The following is a 20,657-nucleotide window of genomic DNA, read 5'->3' as shown; positions in this document are numbered from 1 at the left end:
TACTGTGGGAAACGTGGAACTAATGGAACCCATTTTGTGCCGTCTTCTCAGGACCGTTACGGCTCCTACTGATCAGCCCTGACAAACCAGCACCAACCTGTGGGACGACATACTAACCTAACGCCTGTGTAGAGCCAACCAGCCTCCTCACTGACACGAGCGCAGAAGACGAGACGAGAGGGACGGACGGGAAGCGGGAAGGGACTGCATGAGGAAAAGGAATTCTCACTCGTCCTCTTCTAGAGACAGTTTTTCAGGAGCGAGACAGTATTTTCTTCTCTCTTTCTCATTGGCTGACTCTTACCTTTTATTTTCACAAAGGAAACCATCGAAGGGTGAAATCTTTTCTAAACCAGGAGTTTAGTTCTAAGTTTTTGGTCTTAGGTTTCAAAATGATGTCGGAGTTAATTCTACTATATTTTATTCCTTCTGCATAAATCAAAGTGTTGTATTTTGATTGATCGTATCAGATATTTTATGCTTAAGTCTTTTTTTGTTAGTTTTATTGTGATATTAAGAGTTGCAGTATATATTTTCAACTTAACGTTCATTTGTATCCTCCATGTTTGCATTCAGTGTTCAGTTGGCGGCTGTTTTTCACGGACAGCCAGCCGTCTTCACAGCGTCTGAGCGTTCTGTGAGCTCGGGATGAAGCGCTTCTGTCTGGGCCGAACACCGGGCCGTCACATGGTTGTGGTCCTCGCTGCTACGGTTATTTATCATCTGTTTTTTAAAACGGTTAAATCCAGCTGCAGAGACACACAGTGCTGGAGATTTTAAATTTGGGATTTAAAAAAGACTCGTCAAATGAGCATCGAGTGTGTTGTAAAGTATGTGGAGAACACAGGTCTGATGCAGACCCCAGGGAGAAGACGCTGAGTCCCAGCTCATATAACAACCGAACTGTTTTGACTATGCATCTCCATTTTATGACCTTGGAAGAAGCTTCACTTCGATGTGTTGCAGGTTGAACGTGAAGTCTGCCTCGACTTACCTCAACTCTACAAGACAAGTCGTTCTGACTTGTTTGTGCTGCCTTTTCTCCGCTCAGCAGTCCAGCCTTTTGTTTTGGAAGGCTGACATCTTTAGTTTACATTTTTTTTCTGTTGATGTTGGCCAATAAAAAAAAGTTCCTGACATTCAAAGCGCGAACCACCTCACAGAGGTTGTGCCTGTGAGTGATAATGAGGCTAAATGATTAGCGTCAGACTGGCTGACGGCAGGTAAAGACGACACAATTGGTGCAGCGTGAACCCCCGTCATCAAGTCAGACTTATTCGACACCTTTGTGTTCTCGGCAGACTTTACATTCAACAAGTTGTTATACGTAGGACTGTTAAGTAGAGGAGGGGAAACCGGTTTGTAATTTTCCTTGAGTGATTGAGTGTAATTTTTTTCCCAGTGTGGCCATACCTGTTTGTCCCGCCCACAATCAACCCTGCACACACACACACACACACACACACACACAGGCCCAAATGGTGAAACATTTGATTATTTATTTGTAGGCTATAAAAAGAAACTTATTCGGTATGTTAATAAAGATTGAAAGCTGCTGCTGCCTTCTGGTGATTGACTCACAGCCTGCCTGAAACCGGTTTGTCTTGTCTCCACTGCTGTGTGCGTCTGCGTGAAACACTCCAACGTGAAATCAACAGCTGGACATCCAGTGTCTGCGGGACTGAAAAGTCTGTTTGCTGATTATTTAAAGTAATGTCACAATAATCATGTGGGTTTGATTTCTGAAACAATCTAAACAGACGAGTTGTGTCGCTGAGAAGGTCCTCGCTGTGGGTCAACAGTGGCTTTCGTTTCCACGTCGTCCTATCAGATTTCTGGGGAGCTGCAGCGAGCGTCTGTCGCTGGGCCTCAAGGATGAGCACATCCAGCAGCTTTTAACCCCAGTTGTAGAAGTAGATCTTCTGCCAGGTGGGGAGGTAACCCATCAGAGGACCTGCAGAGACAGACGACAGGATCAGAGTCTGATGCGGGACTGATTGCTATGTCGCCGTCGACCTGAAGCCACGCCCTCGCAGTCCTCATGGAGGTTTTAACTGTTAAAACTCTCCATCACAGAGAAGTACTTTGGGTGGTTTTAAAAAGCTCGTACGTGGATGTGACGACAGTACTTACGCGCCACGAGGCCGATTCCTGGAACATGATCAGCCAGAAGTCTGAGCAGGAAGAGAATCTTCTCCCTGCATGTGAACAAGCGGTCACACAATTCAACATCAGGCCTTTTCTGCCATTTCACCGATAAGATTTAAATCTGCAGTCATTCTGACGGAACAGACATGCATTTCCGGTCTCGCCAGTTATTATGGTGAACTGAATATCTTTCATGTTTTGGGAGATTGTGGGAAATGCAGTATGAAAAGAGTATAATAACCACAGTAAAGTCCTGGCAGCTGTTCCTTCTCCCTCAGCTCTGAACATATGAGTGTCGGTTAACTCACTCTGAGTATTTGTCGTAGAAAGGTGAGCGAAGAAGGTAATAGAGCAGAAGAAAGGTTCTCCTCCTCATCTCGGCTCGCTCCCATCGATTCTGAAATTTTGTTTCACTGAGCACAGCGAAACTAAAAGAACAACAAAAATTAACAAGCTAAAAATTAAGCTCTGGTGCTGTGATGGAAAACGAGATCCTGGCGTCGGCGTACAGCGAGCGATGCTGAATGTCTTCAGTCAGGATCTCCGTCTGCTTTAGCAGCCCAGTAAGTGACCACACAGGAGGCTGCAAAGTAAAGACGGTGTCACAGTGCACACATTAATACTGAAAGCTTTCCGAGGGGCCTTTCAGGTCGAACGGCGCTCGTACTGAACGACTGCAGCATCTTCATGTTAATTCACACACCACAGAGAGTCTGAGCAGCCGTGTAGCTATGGCAACAGGTCCTCCAGCACCTTTACGGTCCACTGTGTGGAGCATCACGCCCTCTCGGAGAAGGACAAAGATGGGTGGGTCTGACCGAAGCTCGCAAAGCTGAAGCTCGCACTGAACTGTAGTCGTGTGTACGTGACGAACCCTCACGACCAACCCAGCAGCTTGTGATCCCCAGACTGTACAACAGACAGGCCTTAAAACCTGACTGATACTAAATAAGACAATCTGATTTTCAAACATTTGCAGTTAACAGAGAGCCAATCTGATACGAGCACGTTAAAAGAACACAAAGCGTCTTAAAGAAACGAAAATGAACGTTCACCTGGAAAGCTCGAGGACTCCGGAGACGAGCCACGGCTTCCAGGACTGTTTTCCACAGAGCCCGAGGCAGAGGACTGCAGACAGGAGGGTTTGCTTTAAGGACAAACTGTCTCATGAGGGGGTCAGGACAGACTGCAGGACGTTAAACAGAAATAAGGACTCTAATGCAGGTTTTCTGAGTGAATGTGGACGGGAGCCTGCTGAAGGGTTAAACTGATGACTACTCTCATGGTGGCTTCATGCAGACTGACACTCAGGTGTGGCAGTTCGCCCTCTAGAGGTCAACACAGTTAAAGCAAGAGGCCATCAGTCTTCAGTCAGTGCAGAGCAACAGGAAAATCCATTTCTATCAACTGATTCAACAAAACAAGAACAACTGCTGTAAAATATCAGCATCAGTTTGTTGTATTATTGGGTTTTCTTACATTTTTAACAGTTAAAGTGCAAATTTGGTGTCTTTTTGAGGTGTTTTTATGTTTACATTATCGTGCTACAGAATTTTAAAAATTATGTTCCAATACTACGAGACAGGAAAAACGTCCAGCGTTGCCTTTTTTCTTCTAAAGAACTGCTGCATCTGAATGAATGAAAAAAATGAGTCAAACTTCTAACACAATTCACTGGGTTTTTCGACGCACATCCAGAACCAGAACTTTGTGGAAACATTTTCTGTGAACATTCAGAGGATCGTCTGTGGATGTACTCTGTGCTTTTTACTTCAGGATTTAATTCTGAAACTGGGTGGACTGGAGTGACAACAAGAGGAGGATACGGTGCACGAGTGGCCGTCCGATGTACACAGCCTCAGCGATGGTCTCCTGAAGGCCCAGCTGCGTTGGTCTGCTGTGGAGTTTCTCCTCATCTGAGCTGCTCCTCCTCTTCTTCTGACTCGGTGCTCCCCACAGCCGAGCCTGCAGGGGCGGAGCTGGAAGAACCACAGAGATGAAAGGAGGTGAAAAGTCAGGAAATCCTGCAGAGATGTCAATTTCATGCTAAGGACCTGAGGACACGACGTCAGCTCTGAGCTATTGAGTAAATAAATGAATGTTGACGCAAAAACCGGCAAGATACAAAAAACAGGTGCAGAAATGACAAATGAAACAAAAGTACAAGCATGCAGTACGACATCAAGTGTTACAGTAGCAGCAGTAAAATCAGTTTGTGGGCCCCTGAGGATGTACCAGATATGTACACTATGTAGACATAAGTATCCAGACAGCCCTCTTCATGGGTCTGTTCCTCAGGGTTTGGGCTCGGCCCCTGACTTCCAGTGAAGGGAAACTTCAAAGGATATTACATTTCACTTCATGAAAAACAGACTTAATCCGGTCTTACCGCTGCCCAGTGGCCTCACGGCGCGTCCTGACCTCTGGCCCACGAAGCAGGAGTCCTCCTGCCGCTCCGTGTTGTCTGAGGACAAGAGGAAGGCAACAGTCTCACACACGTCACATCTTCAACACACACTGCAGAAACCGACAATTAGTGTTTGTTTGTGTAATTTAGAGTGAAACAACGCATATAAAGATGGCTGACACATCGCCACTTCCTCCTGCTGGACAAAAGTGAAGCCAAAATGTCCCAGATACGATCTCTGCACTCTTGTTCTGGTGATCTGGTGTTGTGGTTCGAAGCCAGAGTCTGTGCAGTAGTGACCAGGCCTTTTTCCCTCCCGACACTGAGCCCCCCTTCTCAGCTTTACATACTGGATTTACTTGGACCAAACCAGAGACGATCGTGGAAAAGCAAACCAAGATGGTTTTGGTGAGTTTTATTCCAACTACGGCTCAATTGTGTTTTATGATGAGCTAACGAGGCAGTTCAGCTTGTCTTCAGTTCAGTAAAGAGAGAAACTTGAGTTCAGAAGGTTGTATTTTACTGTTTGGTAAGGAAAACAGAATTTCCTTTCTGGACATTCTGAGTTTGTTTTGCTTCCTTATGAAACTGAACTCTTAGAGAGCTTGTCAAACTTAGTGAACTCAATATCAATAAAAAGATCATATTCATCTGCCAACTGAAACTACGGGGGCCTCTAGAGGTACAAAGTGGTATTACAGACAGGATGAACTGCGGCTAGCTGCTTAGCGTGCTAATGTCTCTGCTACACCACACAGAGACGTCTCTGACATAACGTCAACACCGTCATTCCGTCACGTTCTGGTGATGATGTTTGCCCATTCTGTCAGTGTTTTATACTTCAGGTGAAATTTTAAAAACTGCATCTTTAAAAATCAAAGTCAAACATTTTTAGGCTGCTGGTTGGAAGGAAGTGCTAACAGCTCGCGACACAGAACGGATAACTGACCTTCACTGATAAATTCCGCCCCTCTGTCCAGTGGGATTATGGGTGGTGAAGTCTGGATACCAGATTTGTACCACAGAAGAAGCACGAGACGAAAAATTGCCCTGAAGGCAAATATGAGAGGAAAATTTGGTCAGAGACAGCGGAGCATACGGAGTGCGTCACAGTGTGACATGACACACATCACAAACACACAAGAAATTTTACCATTAAAAATCTGATAACATTACATGGCCAAAAGTATGTGGACACTCAAGCATTCCACCCATATGCGATAGCGGAACACGCCAAACCACGAGCATCAGTGAGGTCCAACACTGACAATCAAGTTCTCCCCGGATCAAACTGGGAAAACCTCATCTGCATGAAGCTGACCTCGTGTGAGCAACCATTCAAGCAAACTACTGCCACGAACATGAGTGTCCACATACTTTTGGCCATGTTCTGTGTGCTTAGTTCACTAATCGAAATTCAGATTGAGAAACACAAAAAGTTGAGCTCATTCCACTAAAAAATCTTTAATATTTCTTTTTCTGTTGTTGTGTATTCCCATGTTAAATAATGAGAAGTAAAGTTCAAAGAAAAGGAAAACGTACTTAAAGATCTGAATGAGTCCGATCACCAGCCAGCGGCCGACGTCGCCCCACAGCTTGAAGGCTCCCATCTCCAGAAAAACCTCCACATACTCCAACACGGACAGCCAGGTGAGGAGTCTCTGCTGAGAGAGAGACTGAACACACACACACACACACACACACACACACACCACTGTCACTTTCAGCACAGCAGCAAGCGAACGTCCTCCTGTTTGTTCTTACAGCTCGTCTCCTCGAGGTGTGATGGAAACGCATGTCACCCTCATCTCCTTATTTATACTGACTTTCTTTTTGTTTTATAAAATTTGGATTCAAACAAAATTATTCAGACAGACTTTGTGGAACCACAGAGAAAACAAACAAGTGATATCTTCAAACTCACGCATTAACCAAAGTCAAAATCCACAAAGAAGAACACAAAAACTCCAGAACACAAGAAACCAAACCACAGATCTGACAGATTTTTTAGTGATAATAATTTGTTTATTCATGGTGTGTGTGCAAAAGAAAATTCTCTGAATGAAATGTGAGATTATGAGAAAACGATGAGGCGGTCGCTCACCACAGGGAAGGCGCGCCTCAGGCCTTTGCGCAGAATACTGTCATTGAACAGCACGAGGAGGTTGGAGGCCGAGTACACTGGAAAGACAAGCAGCCATGAAGACGCAGTGGAGCCGAAAGCAAAGCGGCCTCAGTGTGAGCGGCCAGCCGTAAGGCTTTCAGGTGGCAGGTGTGGGCGTGACCGTTTATTCTGTTCTATTACACAATGATCAGAAAATGTGTATACAACAAAACATCCTCCCATCATGTGTGCAAATAACACAGTGTGTACCGTACATTCACAAAATGGGGACTTTTCTGGATGCATTAAGTGTCATTTCTCCCAGAAACTTACAGCGAACAAAACCACAACTTATGTGTCCACGAGGACAGGAAAAAGGTGCCAGAGACACCTGGTCATCAATACCAACGCTGAAAATAACACCATCTGTCTCTTGTTTTTCTGATTAATAATTAACATCTCCAGATAGATGAGTGAAAACATTCACGAAATAAGATAAGACATGTTTGACCTGTCTGTACTGCAGCTTCAGGTTAGCAGCCGATATAAGCTGATATCGACCCACCGATACTTCAGCCTGGCTGCTTTATCGGCCTGACTGTCGCTACTGTGGGATGTGAATGCAAGAGCGACTGCTGACTTTGACTTACCGAGCTCAGATATTTCATGGGAATCTGCAAACCGCCCTGCAAAACAAGAGTCGTGACATTCATGAAGTGCTGAAAACAGCGTGAGCGGCACAAGCAGCTCCTGCCATGTTTAAGGGAAAGCGAAACTCATTTCTGCTCTGGAACAAAGTTCGGTTCACTGCGTTGGAGCTCACGTTGGCCTTTCACACAGGATCTAAGTTGCGTGACACTTGGTCCTGCATCACTGCCGTCAACAGAAGTGTGCTGTCACTCACCTGCCATCAGGTAGGACAGCGTCCGCACGGTGCTCTCCAGCTGCGCCGTCGCAGCTGGGTTCCTCCTCACGTACTCCGTGTAGCGCTCGTACAGACGGCTCAGGCTGTCGATGTACTCCTTAATGTGAGCCATTTCAGCTTAACTTACTGCACCCTGAAAAACACACCCCTCATTTAGCCGCTGTGCTCGGAATACGCCAGCTACACCCAGGAGTTTGGGACACATCGGAACTCATACATGTTTAGAAACAAACGAACTTCCGCGCGGATGAACCGGCAGTCATTTATGTCCCCCCCGCTCTCAGGTTCAGACACTTTGGTTCCTGTTCCTACGGTAATAAAAGTGGGTTCTTCTTCCGGACACGTTATTCTTGCATCAGCATCCAGTCATTCAGCACCGTGACAATGTCGACCTCAGGAGAGTCAGGTACAGTAAATCATGTTTGTTTTTCACCTTATTGAAACGTCAGGTGAAAATCAATGGAAAGACCCTGGCAGCGCGATTTTACGTGTTTGCACGAGCTGTCACAGCCGATAAGCTAACATTAGCTTTGTTAGCCACCTGAAGCTGCAGACGAGCTGCTTAGCTGAGGGTTGCCGGTCAGTGAATGACAAGCCGAACCCCCGTTAAAAATCTGGATGTTTAAACTTAAACGTAAACAGTTAACGGAGCGGAACGTGTCGGTAAAGACACGCAGGTCAGCGAATAAGATTCAGCAGCTGACTTTGAATGAAACGCTGCTAAATTCACCACACATATGCTATAGACCGGCGTTTTGTTTAGAAAAGGAAAAGTTAAAGTGTTTGACCTGGATCGTGTGTTACGGTGCAGTGCCACTTAGAAACACCTGCGGACGGATTAAAATGCTTATAGCTAATTATTTAACAGTATTCCCAGTTTGAAGCTTTGCTGTGAATGAAATGCTGCAGGGAACAACATGCTGATAAACACACTGCAGTAATCTTGGGCGGTCTGAAATAAACGTAGTATAATTACTGCATCTCAGAGTGTCTTCATCTTTAACGGGCTAACGGTCGTCTTCACATCTGGCCAGATGTCATTTTACATGCTGACTGCAAATATTTCCAGGGGACATTTAAAACACACCAGTGAGGCTGGCGTTTGTTTGTGGAATGTTAGTTTTTCTTAGCTAAAATAAATATAAACCTTTTGACTTTACTTTCAGTTTTGCTCGATTGCATCATTCAGCTCAAACTAAAAGATGCTCAGCTGCATCATTTAGTTTGAGTTGACTTTCACTTTGATGCACTCAAGTGTGTGTGGGGATTCAGTCAGGGACAAACAGACTATTGGAATTATTGTTATTATCAGCATTTTCCAGTTATCACTGTCAGTGCTTTTTAATTGATTTAATAAAAACTAATTACATTTTTAGTTTTTGATTGATAAATGTATTGAATGAGTGTACTGGAGCATTTGCTGCGTGGAAGTGGAAGTATAAAATAGCAGAAAATGTAAATACTCAAGTAAAGTACATTAAATAGTGCTTAAAGAGTAACTAAACCCCAGAGTCTTGGCTCAACTTTCGCCATCCTGACAATTCTTTAGCGAATCGGGCGGCGGCGGGTTATTGTGTGTGTGATGTAGGCTGCCTCCATATTTGTCACCCGCCTCCACATCAGACACTCACAAAGTTCAATTGCTAAAGCAGAGGTTCAACCTGTCGAGGGCAGAATCTGTATGCTGAAACAACATCTGCATTTTGCGCTGAAATGTAAAGATTTGGCCCTGAATCGATCAGTAACACTACTAAACATCCATTTAAATTGATTTGCAGGAGAAAAAAAGGTCTTTCAGTAAATTGGACTTTGTTACTGCACGTCCCATCACTGGTGATTTTAAGTTTTGACAGTTTTTACTGCAAATGTAAATCGGTTCCAGTCTCCTTTGACCCTGATAGTCAACATCGGCCTCATCACCCGCACAATCCTTAGTAATGAAGGTTTTATATGTAATTCATTAGATGCTGCACTGAGGCAAATCAATGCAGATTTGTTTTAAAACCTGCATGTTCACATGTCACAGCCGAGTGTTTGTGGCGTGTTTGTTCCATCCCTCCTCAGAGCCCGCTGATCTCCATCTGTGTGTGTGTGTGTGTGTGTGTGTGTGGAGAAAATAAATTTCACTTTCTGTATGACTCCTTCAAAGGCTCATTAAGTCCCTTTTGCTTTCACTCTGTCCTTTCTGTGAAATGTGTGCTTTACAGGAAGGGAAGTTCTTTTCCTGTCTGCACTGAGACTTGTTTTTCAATGGAGCAGAATTGATTTCCTGAGCAGGATCGGTTGACGTTTTGAAACTTTATCCATTACTTTTGTTCATGGTTGTGTTCTTTTCATTTGTTCATGTGTGTTTGTCAGTAAAATCACCTTCAGAGCGAAGTCGTTTGTCGTCCATACGTCTCAGCGTCGCTTCTTATTGCTCTCGTTAGACACCCGAAGCTCCACTCTAATGACAGAAGCTCTGTTAGAGCTCATGTATGGGTGCAGAAAACATCCTTTCAAGTTAAACAAGTGCAAATTAAAATATGACTCTGAGAGGAGAAAAATCAGAAAACTTCCAATTTGTGCCTCCTACAATATCAGAAGCAAAATGTTGCCTTGTTCCTGTCTGATCTTTGTGTCCTTTAATTTGTACAAGCTCAGTTTAACTTCAGTTTTGTTTAACTTGAGTTGGAAATGTGCTGTCTGTGTGCTAAACGCATCAGGGCTTGCCTGTAGTGGTTGTGCAGGATAAACTGGTGCTGCTGTTGGTTTTTACTCGGTAATTCTTTGCGACTATTTGCCCTCTTGTTTCTGCAGCCTTTGAGTGTGGCTTCTTGCTACAGATAAAAGAGGAGGCCGCGCTGGCTGTGGCCCTGAACGACTACCTAACCTCACGCAGCTACCTGGCTGGGTTCAGCCCCTCCCATGCCGACCAGGAAGCCTTTAAGCTCCTCCACAGGCCCCCAGACCAGCAGCACGTTCACGCTCTGCGCTGGTACAGACACATAGCGGCCCTGCAGCAGGACCTCAGCCCTGAGAGCAGCAGTGAGTAGACAGTCGAAGGCATGGACGGCGACACGTGGTCCCTCATGCACCGGCCTGGACGCTGAGGCTGTCGCAGGACACGTCCTCGTTGGGCAAACAATCAGTGACATGCATGAACTCAGAACCTTTTTGAATTCAGTGTTAGCTTTCACGGTAGTGTAGTGTATGTGGTGCCTGACGCTGAGCACTGAGGAGAATCATTAGTTTGTCTTTTTTTGATATCTGCATCGTATCCAAAGTAGTGAAAAAAACAGATCTGGAATCAGATTTTCAACTGAAGACTGCACAGATATTAAAGGAACAGTCCACCCTTTTTTACTGTACCCATTAAGCTAAAAGCGTTGGTTTATAATGAAGGTTTGGAAAGTTTTGGGATCTCGGGGCATCTGGAGATTTGGATTACAGATTATTTTAGGACGAACTGTTCCTTTAACACTATTACAAGCTGTGTGCAGGTTTAAAAAGAAAAACATTTCATGTGCCTGGGCTTTTTTCTCCCTTTTGCAGTGGTATCAAAAAAGGTTTTGAGAATTGGGCTTTTAGGTTGTTATTGTATAGAATTTTAAACTTCTGGTATCATGACAACCTGAACCCAGACGATTCGTGATGCTGTAGTGGCATTAGACACACGAGAACACACAGGTGTGTACGCTGCACGTGTTTGGATGTTTTTCTGCATGCTGCGTGTGGCTCTGACAGCTAAAACTCTGCTGGCCCTCAAAGTTTACGTTCCCTAACTGACCTCGTGTGGCCGCGTTCCTTTGAGAACCACACGAGCCTGACAAAAGGATGCTAAAAATGAGCAGGTCTGAGTGTGGACTCTCCAAACTACCCTCAACATGTCACATGCTCATTTCTCACACTTTGAGCTGAATGCTGTTGCATTGCAGCAAAAGTTTTTCTGGAAGTCAAAGTTAAGCAAATGAGCATAGTGATAAAGAAATGGGACTTTCAGAGAGCTGATTTTTCTCCTGCTCAGTCATGTGTTCACTTTGACTAAACTGTAATGTACGGCTTTGAGATAAATGAAACCTTTGATCACTACAGGAATGATCCTGCTTTGGTCTGCGATTTTTAAAAGCAGGATGCAGTGTGGATTATAAAACAGATCTAAGATCTGTCCTCCGTGTCTCTGCGTTCAGTGAGATGCTGCCTTTAAGAATTCACTTTAAGGGAAGTAATTCTCTTGTCAGTTTCTTTTTCCATTTGTTGCACGCGTGTGAATTTGTCATCTACCTCCATCACAGCTCAGGAAAACACTGAGCAACACAATAAAGACCTGATTAGTCAGATGACTGAAAATGATCCAGCTGAGTTCATTGGTTCCAGCTTCTGAAATCTTTCTGTTTTCTGTTGTCAGGCGAAACACGCAATTTGATTACATCAGGTTCCCTTCTGGAAAAACTGCAGTGGACACTGATGACTGTTTTCTGATATTTTACTGACCGTTCTGCGTCCTCTCTAACTAATGAAAAATTCAAAGCACCTGTGTGTAGATTTTTATATACAAATAACTCATTTCAATTCATTTTTGGCAATTTTTTGCGTGTCAAAAAGTGACCGTTTGTGCAGAGGCGCCACAGTCACGTCTTAAATCCTGCACACGGCGGCTTTACGGTCTCGTGAATAAAACGTGTCATTTTAGACAAAGCTTTTGTAATGATGTGATCTTGTTCTCATTCCAGCCAAAGGGAAGCGGGTTCAGCCGCCGTGGTCTCCACCTGCAGGAACTGATGTTCCCAAACTTCTGCTCTACAACAGCCTGACGAGAGCGAAGGTCAGAGTCGCATGTCAAATCCCTGCCAGGTTCTCTCCACAAAGTGATCTTGTACCGAACGTAAAGCGTCACAGGGGCGTGGGCTGAGACCAGCTGTGCTTCCACTGTACATGTGAAATTCAAGTGTTTTGGTTTTCTGTATGAGATGTGATTTTATTAGGTGATATGTGCGGTTATTCCTTCGACTTAAATCTCATCTGCTTTTTATGAGCGTTTTTCTCACGTTACCTCACGCCTGCTTCAGTTTTATTATCTGTTATATGTGGGCTCAGTGTTGCTGTCATATGAGTTTATGAAATTTAATTTTATTGTGTGTAATTGCTGTGGAAATAAAAATTGTTGATGTGCAAAACAAACAGATTAAAAGACAACAATCACAGTCAGCACGAAAGTATAACACAGAGATCAGAAAACAAGTGAACTAACTTTACTCACGAAACCGGAGCCTGTCCGACTTGTTGCTCATATTGGGAGGTGTTTTTATATTACCTGGTTATTCTCTGATCCATCGTTAATGTTTCAGGAGCCGTTCGTTCCTCAGAAGGGGAATAAAGTAACGTGGTACTGCTGTGGACCGACGGTCTACGATGCCTCACACATGGGACATGCCAGGTAAACGGATCACAACACACAGTGCATGTTGTCCACAGCTGTGCGCAGTTTATTACCTAACCAGCCCCTTTGCACAGGTCCTACATATCTTTCGATATTCTGCGAAGGATACTGAGGGACTACTTCAAATACAATGTCCTCTACTGCATGAACATCACTGACATTGATGACAAAGTAAGTTTGATGTACTAGAAAGGCTTAGTCTTCACTGGTTTGTCCAATTTAACGGAAAAATAAACTTGCCGTGATTTATCATTGAATCGGTTATGTTGGTATTTCTTGCTTTCAGATCATTAAAAGGGCTCGGCAGAACTACCTTCTGGAGCAGTACAAGGAGAAGCAACCACAAGCTGCTCAAATACTGCAGGATGTCCTGAGCGCCAGAGGAGTGAGGCCACACTCTCAATCAGACTTAGCCTTAAGCCTAACAGCGAGGCCGCCACGTAGTGCAGCGTTTAGTTTTATTACCGAACAGAAAATGTGTTTCCAGACCTACCAGACTTTTCTGCAGCCACTGCTAAGCTCTGTCCACTTTTGTGATTCCAAGTTTCCCTGTGGGACCGACAAGGGTCAGATCAACAGGCTTCAAACAAAGTTCTGTGATTGGTCAGGCATTAGATGAGACAAAACTGTGAGCATCAGCATCTTTAATAAAATTTAATGGTGTGTTCAAACTAAATGTGAAGCAATAGACACAAATCCGTTCTGACGGTAAACTGAAGTCTTTGCTGGCTGTGAGTGCAGTCAGAGGCTGAACTGAATTCAAACACACACCCCTTCAGTGCCTGACGTTGCTTACTAGCTTACAGCTAATGTACAGTAAGGTATTCAGGCTCTCTGGGACAAATAAGCACAAATTATTCAGCAGTCAGTCTTGCGTGAGTACCACTAGGTAAAAATGTTTGACTATAGAAAAAAAATCATACAGCGATGATATATTTTATATTTCTTTGTATCTTGTCTTAAAACACCAGTTGCTGTTATTGTATTTTACTTGTGGGTTTGTGTCTTTAAACCTAAATCCTCACATGTTCACCTGGCCGTCTGCAGCCCTTTCAGGCCCACTTGGCTTCGACGACGGACCCTGATAAGAAGCAGATGCTGGAGAAGCTCGATGCAGCTGTTGAAGCTGCTCTGAAGCCCCTGCAGGCAGCGATGGAGAGCAAAGCAGCAGATGACGTCGTTCAATCTCTGGCCCAGGTGGGACTGAGCAGACATGGTGTGAATCCAAATAGTGAAGAACAATAACACTAATTGTTTCTTGCAGTTCTCATCTTTCATTTTATAGACTTGGATCAAAGGAACTGTTTGTCATTTTGGAAAGTGCACTTACTTTCTATTCACTTGAACCACTAGCTCAGCTACTAGCAGTTACACCAGGAAGTTACTGGTCCAGACTGGTCCAAAAGAGTTTGTCACTTGTGTGTGTATTAAAAATAATAACCTGAGACTTTTTCATGTGTAGCAAATGGTCATCTGCTTAATATTTTTGATCCATGTAACTGAATGTTCAACCTACTGTGTATCAGACTCATGTTGTTCACGTCACTGAGGAGGTTAAGTACTTAATATTCACCGTTTAGTGGGAATAAACAAATAAATATACATATATATATATATATTAATAATAAATGCTCTGAAGCTACTGTGGAAACAATCCTAGAGGAAACATTTATCTCTTATTTAATTTCATGTCAACTAGTATACATCATATTTTGTGATATATTCAGCTTCGTATAATTTGCTTTGTATAGATTGATTCATATTTCCTCTGTCAGTTTCGATTGGTAAACGTGGCTTTAAAGCAATGACATGAAAACACTGAGAATACAATTTAGACTGAGATAAACTGAATCGATTTTAAACAAGTTTTGTTTTTTATTCCAAGGTGCTGTTGGAGAATTCCAAGGACTTGTTGGCTGACTGGTTGGACAAGCAGTTTGGAAGTCAAGTCACAGAGAATTCAATCTTCTCCATCCTTCCTAAATATTGGGAGGGAGAGTATCATAAAGACATGGAAGCTCTGAATGTAAGGACAAGGAAAGCAAACCTCTTTTTAAACACAACACAAGGCACAAGAGCTGCTGTTAGAGCTCTTTATTTGTGTATATTTACTCAAAATATATTTTAAAAACATGTCTCTTCTAAACACAGCCTGGTTGAGCTAACGGTAGCTATAGCTACAGCCCCGTCTATAAATTTGGAGCTACTTTTGAATTCTGGCCGTATTTTACAAGTTGCTGCTGTAAATCTAAATGCTGCAGCAGTACTTTGACCACAGTGATCATATTGTTGTTTTTGTGCCTAAATTGTCTTTATGGCCCTCAGGTTCTTCCTCCAGATGTCCTCACTCGAGTCAGTGAATACGTGCCTGAGATTGTGGACTTTGTGGAGAAGGTTGTCTCAAACGGTTATGGGTGAGGATTAAACTTCCAGAGTTTATGTTCATAACATCACACCCACATTGTCAGTCATAAGAGTATAGTTTTAATCATGAAGCTCTGTGATGTTCACAGGTATGAATCAAACGGTTCTGTGTACTTTGACACCGTGAAGTTTGATGCCAGTCTGCAGCATTCGTATGCCAAACTGGTGCCAGAGGCAGTCGGAGATCAGAAAGCTTTACAAGAGGGAGAAGGTACGTTTTTGCTGCATTTTGGCTTCCGTTCTTGCTTCATTGATGTTCCCATGTGTGGAGGTTGTATATGAGTCTGGTGGTTTAAGTTCAGTGGTGTTTTCTTTCATATCACCAGTAGGAGTCGCCAAAGTCAGAACTGATCAGATCGTCCACAAAGGGGTCTGAATGCACGTTTATTCTATTTTTTTTACATTTTCTCTGTAGGTGACCTGAGCATCTCTGCTGACAGATTAAGTGAGAAAAAGTCCCCCAATGACTTTGCCTTGTGGAAAGCCTCCAAGCCTGGAGAGCCTTCATGGGACTCTCCATGGGGGAAGGTGAGCCTCTTTCTTAATGTGGATGCATCTGAAACTGATGTCCAACAGAACGTCCACAGCAGGATGATGGACAGTTTTATTCCAGCCAGTAGAAAATGAGGATGCACTGTTAATTATTTGTGTTCCTTTGAATGTTGTAACAGGGGAGGCCTGGCTGGCACATTGAATGTTCAGCCATGGCTGGTTCCATCCTGGGAGAGTCCATGGACATCCATGGTGGGGGGTTTGATCTTCGATTCCCCCATCACGACAACGAGTTGGCTCAGTCTGAGGTAAAAAAGCAAATCAGGCTTTGTGCATTATGTTCTGTATTCATGTTTCAGAAACATGAATACAGAACATAATGCACATTAACTGCAGTGCATTTAAAGATGGTACCAGTCAGAGAGGAAGTAAAATACCCCTGTGGTGATGTTCCTGACAGGCTTTCTTTGAGAACGATTACTGGGTCAGATACTTCCTGCACACTGGGCACCTGACGATCGCAGGCTGCAAGATGTCAAAGTCTCTGAAGAATTTCATCACCATTAAGGACGCCTTGGCAAAGAACACAGGTGAGTCACCTGGTTCAGCTGCACGTCTTTAATGTTAATCTGCAGTCTAAACCAAAGGTCATTCAGTCAAACTAAACGAGCAAAACCCTGTCATCTACGAGATGCACGCTTTCTTCTGTGTAGCAATACTGAAAGAAAATAGTTCCTACATGAAACTGCTCACAGCAGCTCCAATCCAGTGTGACACCATTGATCCAGCAAGTAATCCTGATCAGATACGTCTGCTATGTTACTTAGACCCGTTTACAGAAATAAAGCATTTGACTTTTGAACAAAAACCTCCCACACTCATCGTTACCCATTAAAACATCAGGATATTTAACCAACACTTGCTTATGAAGGTAATTTGAGTCATAAATGTGACTCAGAGGTTCACTTGGACTTCATTACATCTCCGTCGACTCCCCTCAAGTTCCAGCAGAGAGCAGTTCAGCCAGTGGCAAACCAGCTTCATATCACCAAGTTCAAGTCAAGTCAAGTCACCAAGTCTCACACATCGTCGTGTGACGATTTCATCAAAATGTTACAGAGAGTCCAGAGAACTAAAATCTGTACCAGCCATTTTGTTACTGCGTCAGAGAAATGATTTATTTTCTTTCAACCGTCCTCTATTGGTCCTCCTGCAGCTCGCCAGCTCCGTCTGGCTTTCCTGATGCATTCCTGGAAAGACACCCTGGACTACTCGTCCAACACGATGGAGTCGGCCGTCCAGTACGAGAGGTTCATGAACGTAGGTGACGAGATGGCAGACCGGCCTTTTAGCTGTAGTTCCGTATAAATCTGTCTTTGATTAGTTCATGTGCTGTTTTCATGAAACAGGAGTTCTTCCTGAACGTGAAGGACATACTGCGCGCTCCGACTGACATCACCGGCCGGTTTGAGAAGTGGGAGGCTGCAGAGATGGAGCTGAACAACAGGTAGGAGAGGAAAGATGGGAGGCATGCATTCGACTCACCTTCCCAAGTGGGTGATTTCTGTTTGTTTGTCGCTGTGTCACTGCACCTTTGAACCAGTTAAAGCCAATGGTTCTGTGTGTCGTCCAGTTTCTACGACAGGAAGTCTGCCGTCCACGACGCTCTGTGTGACAACGTGGACACTCGCACCGCCATGGAGGAGATGAGAGTCCTGGTCAACCAGAGCAACAGCTACATGGCCAGCAGGAAGAGCGCCAAGCTGAGGCCCAACCGCATGCTGCTGGAGAGCATCGCGGTGTACCTCACCGACATGCTGAAGGCGAGCGCGTATTCGCTGCTACTGTCGTCCACTGCATCGTTACAGCCAACACCATCTGAACTTTAAACTGCTAAAAAAGGAAAATGAAAAGGCTTAATTTTGAGGAGTAAACACAAGGATTTTGTTTTTTATGCATGTTTCAAGATGCCCTGCAGACTCTTGTAAACAAGCTGTCCTGAGTCTTGTATTAATGTTGACTGAGCTGCTCTGTATTGTACAGGCAACGATAGCAGCATGACGTTTGTCTCCTGTCCTGCAGGTCTTTGGTGCCATTGAGGAATCGTCGTCCATCGGTTTCCCAGTGGGAGGACAGAGTCAGAACGTCGACGTAAGCAAAGAGACGCTTTGCGCCATTTTCACTATTTTCCCTTCTGCTGGATGACTGAATGTTTTGGATAAAAGCAAACCGATCAGATTAACAGCTTTTTAATCTGCTGCTGTTTAAATCACGTGCGGTAAAACGTTGTTGCTGCTGTGTTTGGCAGCTGGAGAGCACAGTGATGCCGTACCTCTCGGTGCTGTCGGAGTTCAGAGAGGGCGTCCGAAAAATCGCCCGAGAGCAGAAAGGTAACAGCTGTTCACCTTTGTTTTAAAATCAGAGGAAACGTTTGTGGTGATGCCGAAACACTCCAACACTCCTTTTTTTTGAATCATTTCCAGTGATGGAGCTGCTGCGGCTGTGCGACGTGATCCGTGATGACACGCTACCCGAGCTGGGCGTCCGACTGGAGGATCACGAAGGTGACAGAGCTGAAAACCTTTTGTTTTGTTCAAGTCCCGCAGTAATTTGACTTTCTGTAATGAATGTAAAGAAGTAAAGGCTCCAGCTAAGGAGGACAGCACAGTAAATCAGCTTCCTGGCTGTTTACAGGCCTGCCCACTGTGGTGAAGCTGGTGGACAAGGACACATTACTGAAGGAGCGAGAGGAGAAGAAGAAGGTAGGAGGGAGGAGAGGAAAAGCTCTCATGTCTGTCATCATGAACGTTACAGAAATTGGAGATCATTAACTGGATCCAAACTGGAAAGTGAGACGCAGTTTTTAAATGACTGAGCCTCATTAACCCACCACAGGCTCTTCTCTTCAGAGGTGACGTGGGTCGGGTGATCTCGGTGACATTATTGTCATTTCTGATAGGAAGATCATCTGTGAATTGTTGTTTTCTTCTTTCTCAGATGGAGGAAGAGAAGAACAAGAAGAAGGAAGAAGCAGCCAGGAAGAGACAAGAACAAGAGGTGAGTCACAAAGGTTCAGTGCTGTGCTGATGTTCCTGAAAGAATGAACGCACTCACTCCTTTCTTTGACTGCTTCAGATGGCTAAGCTTGCGAAGATGAAGGTCCCTCCATGTGAAATGTTCATCACAGAAACCGACAAATATTCCAAGTTTGATGAAACGGTAAATCCCTCACATATTTCTTTCCTCTGGGACTTTTAGAAACATTAACAGTGTGATCACGTTGCTCCTTCTTTCACATTATTTGTGGAAATTGGCTTAAAATTTGCGGCAAATTGTTTAAAACGTAACTTCAGAAGTGTGTTTTTTTTTTTTTGTTCTCGTTGCTTCCAACAGGGTTTCCCCACTCATGATGTTGAAGGGAAGGAACTGAGCAAAGGACAAGCAAAGAAGCTGCGCAAGCTCTACGAGGCTCAGGAGAAACTGCACAACGAGTATCTTCAGATGAACCAAAACGGCAACTGAGTGTGTTTACAGAGCGTCCGAGCCGTCCGCTCTTCACGATCCCTACAGAATAAATTTTACGGCCTCAGCTGCTGGGTCATCGTTTGTCTCCTGATTATCCATTTCAGATCAGAAAACTGCTAAAAAAAAACAACTTCTTTTTGTTAAGTGAATTTCAGAATGAAGGTTCAAGTTTACACAAGTCTGTGTATAATGTTCCGTAATGGGTTTGGGGGGCGTAGCCAGCAGCGTCTCCAAATGTTTTATACGTTCATGTTTTTCTCCAAAACTGATAGTCAGCTCAAGGATTTTTTTTCACTGTATGATTTAACTTTAAAACGGCGTCCACAGCTGTGCTTCTTCTCCGAGTGTGTCGACCGCTGACTGTGCATAAAGATGGACGCTGTGAGAGCTTCCTAAAAGTGAAGCTAAAACATCTGATCCGGATCCGGGCCGATCACCGCTGCACAGACTCTGGCTCCAGATGACATCACCGGAACAAGATGGCAGCACTCGTACCAGGGATATTTTGGCTTCACTTTAGTACATTGGGAAGAAGTGGAGGCACGTCGTCCATCTTTATATACGAGAGTAGTCTGGACCTCGTCTTCATGGACCACATTGCTCCGTTTGTTGTTTTGTTGGTGGTCCAGGATGGCGTCTAACACGTTGCTCAAACTCTCCCACCAGATTTCACATTAGAGCTGCAACTGACAGGTTCGTCATCGATTAATCTGTCATTTATTCTCATGACTGATCTTTTAGTTTATAAAACATTTTTAAAAGTTTCTCAGAGCCCACAGTGATTGACGTTTCCTGGTGTCTTTTGTCCCACCAACAGTCCGAAACCCAAAGACTCTTAAGCAAACGGTTGACATTTTAGATTATCAAAATAGTTGCTGATTAGTCTACTAATCATTGCAGCTCCTGTTTATGTGTTGAGTTGTGGTGACTGAAGGCCCCAGCATGTGATCCACATCACACCATTCAGTGGTCCCTGTGTCCTCTATGGAAACATCTGCTTTTGTTCTGCTTCTCTACTCATTCATGTGTCACCTGTTTGGATCTAAAGGTCAGAATTGGCTGAAGGCAGTAAGGCTGCAAGCAAATGTGTGAAAATATCTAAAATGATTAATTGATAGTCAAAATAGTTGCAGATTGTTTTTTGTCTGTCGAGCAGTCGGCTAATTGTTGCAGCACCTTTTGAATAAAACTTGGACCAAACTGCCACAGTTAA

General features: G+C 44.1%; 3 protein-coding genes across 4 annotated transcripts in view; 2 read left to right on the top strand and 1 right to left on the bottom strand.

Moving 5' to 3' along the window:
- arfgap2 (ADP-ribosylation factor GTPase activating protein 2) overlaps positions 1 to 1,555 on the top strand; it is a 10,812-nt gene extending 9,257 nt beyond the window's left edge. Inside the window, exon 16 of the mRNA XM_046397213.1 lies at positions 52 to 1,555. Coding sequence (XP_046253169.1) covers positions 52 to 72 — 21 coding nt within the window. The 3' untranslated portion in view covers positions 73 to 1,555. The remainder of the gene's footprint in view (positions 1 to 51) is intronic.
- On the bottom strand, positions 1,480 to 7,846 carry pex16 (peroxisomal biogenesis factor 16). The gene is made up of 11 exons (XM_046397225.1): positions 7,564 to 7,846; positions 7,310 to 7,345; positions 6,660 to 6,736; positions 6,098 to 6,231; positions 5,505 to 5,605; positions 4,538 to 4,612; positions 3,975 to 4,127; positions 3,204 to 3,276; positions 2,457 to 2,576; positions 2,134 to 2,198; positions 1,480 to 1,954 (listed from the first exon to the last, which is right to left on the bottom strand). Exons 1-11 carry the CDS (start codon positions 7,694 to 7,696, stop codon positions 1,896 to 1,898), a joined length of 1,026 nt encoding a protein of 341 aa, XP_046253181.1. The 5' UTR covers positions 7,697 to 7,846; the 3' UTR covers positions 1,480 to 1,895.
- On the top strand, positions 7,845 to 20,657 carry cars1 (cysteinyl-tRNA synthetase 1). 2 transcript variants are annotated; one of them, XM_046397190.1, is made up of 23 exons: positions 7,860 to 7,990; positions 10,384 to 10,611; positions 12,297 to 12,388; positions 12,912 to 13,000; positions 13,078 to 13,174; positions 13,290 to 13,388; positions 14,051 to 14,200; positions 14,889 to 15,029; positions 15,329 to 15,417; positions 15,517 to 15,638; positions 15,843 to 15,955; positions 16,099 to 16,227; positions 16,380 to 16,509; positions 17,136 to 17,239; positions 17,329 to 17,426; positions 17,553 to 17,742; positions 18,002 to 18,070; positions 18,228 to 18,309; positions 18,403 to 18,483; positions 18,614 to 18,681; positions 18,917 to 18,976; positions 19,055 to 19,138; positions 19,313 to 20,657. In XM_046397190.1, the coding sequence occupies exons 1-23, from the start codon at positions 7,969 to 7,971 to the stop codon at positions 19,439 to 19,441; spliced, it is 2,466 nt and encodes an 821-aa protein (XP_046253146.1). In that variant the 5' UTR covers positions 7,860 to 7,968; the 3' UTR covers positions 19,442 to 20,657. The 2 variants fall into 2 exon arrangements, with proteins under 2 accessions (XP_046253156.1, XP_046253146.1); XM_046397200.1 differs by lacking the exon at positions 10,384 to 10,611 and having other exon boundaries at positions 7,845 to 7,990.

Source organism: Scatophagus argus, chromosome 1, assembly GCF_020382885.2.
Source record: "Scatophagus argus isolate fScaArg1 chromosome 1, fScaArg1.pri, whole genome shotgun sequence".
In the NCBI taxonomy this organism is placed as follows: Eukaryota; Metazoa; Chordata; class Actinopteri; family Scatophagidae; genus Scatophagus; species Scatophagus argus.
Note: the sequence above shows the minus strand (reverse complement) of the source record. Positions and strands in the feature narration are given on the sequence as shown.

Coding starts and splice junctions, on each gene's coding strand:
- pex16 (XM_046397225.1), bottom strand. CDS start 7,696: ATGGCTCACATTAAGGAGTACATCGACAGCCTGAGCCGTCTGTACGAG. Junction 7,346..7,563: donor GCTGTCCTACCTGATGGCAG/GTGAGTGACAGC, acceptor CTTGTTTTGCAG/GGCGGTTTGCAGATTCCCAT. Junction 4,128..4,537: donor CGTGAGGCCACTGGGCAGCG/GTAAGACCGGAT, acceptor TGGTTCTTCCAG/CTCCGCCCCTGCAGGCTCGG.
- cars1 (XM_046397190.1), top strand. CDS start 7,969: ATGTCGACCTCAGGAGAGTCAG. Junction 15,030..15,328: donor AAGACATGGAAGCTCTGAAT/GTAAGGACAAGG, acceptor TATGGCCCTCAG/GTTCTTCCTCCAGATGTCCT. Junction 16,510..17,135: donor CGCCTTGGCAAAGAACACAG/GTGAGTCACCTG, acceptor GTCCTCCTGCAG/CTCGCCAGCTCCGTCTGGCT.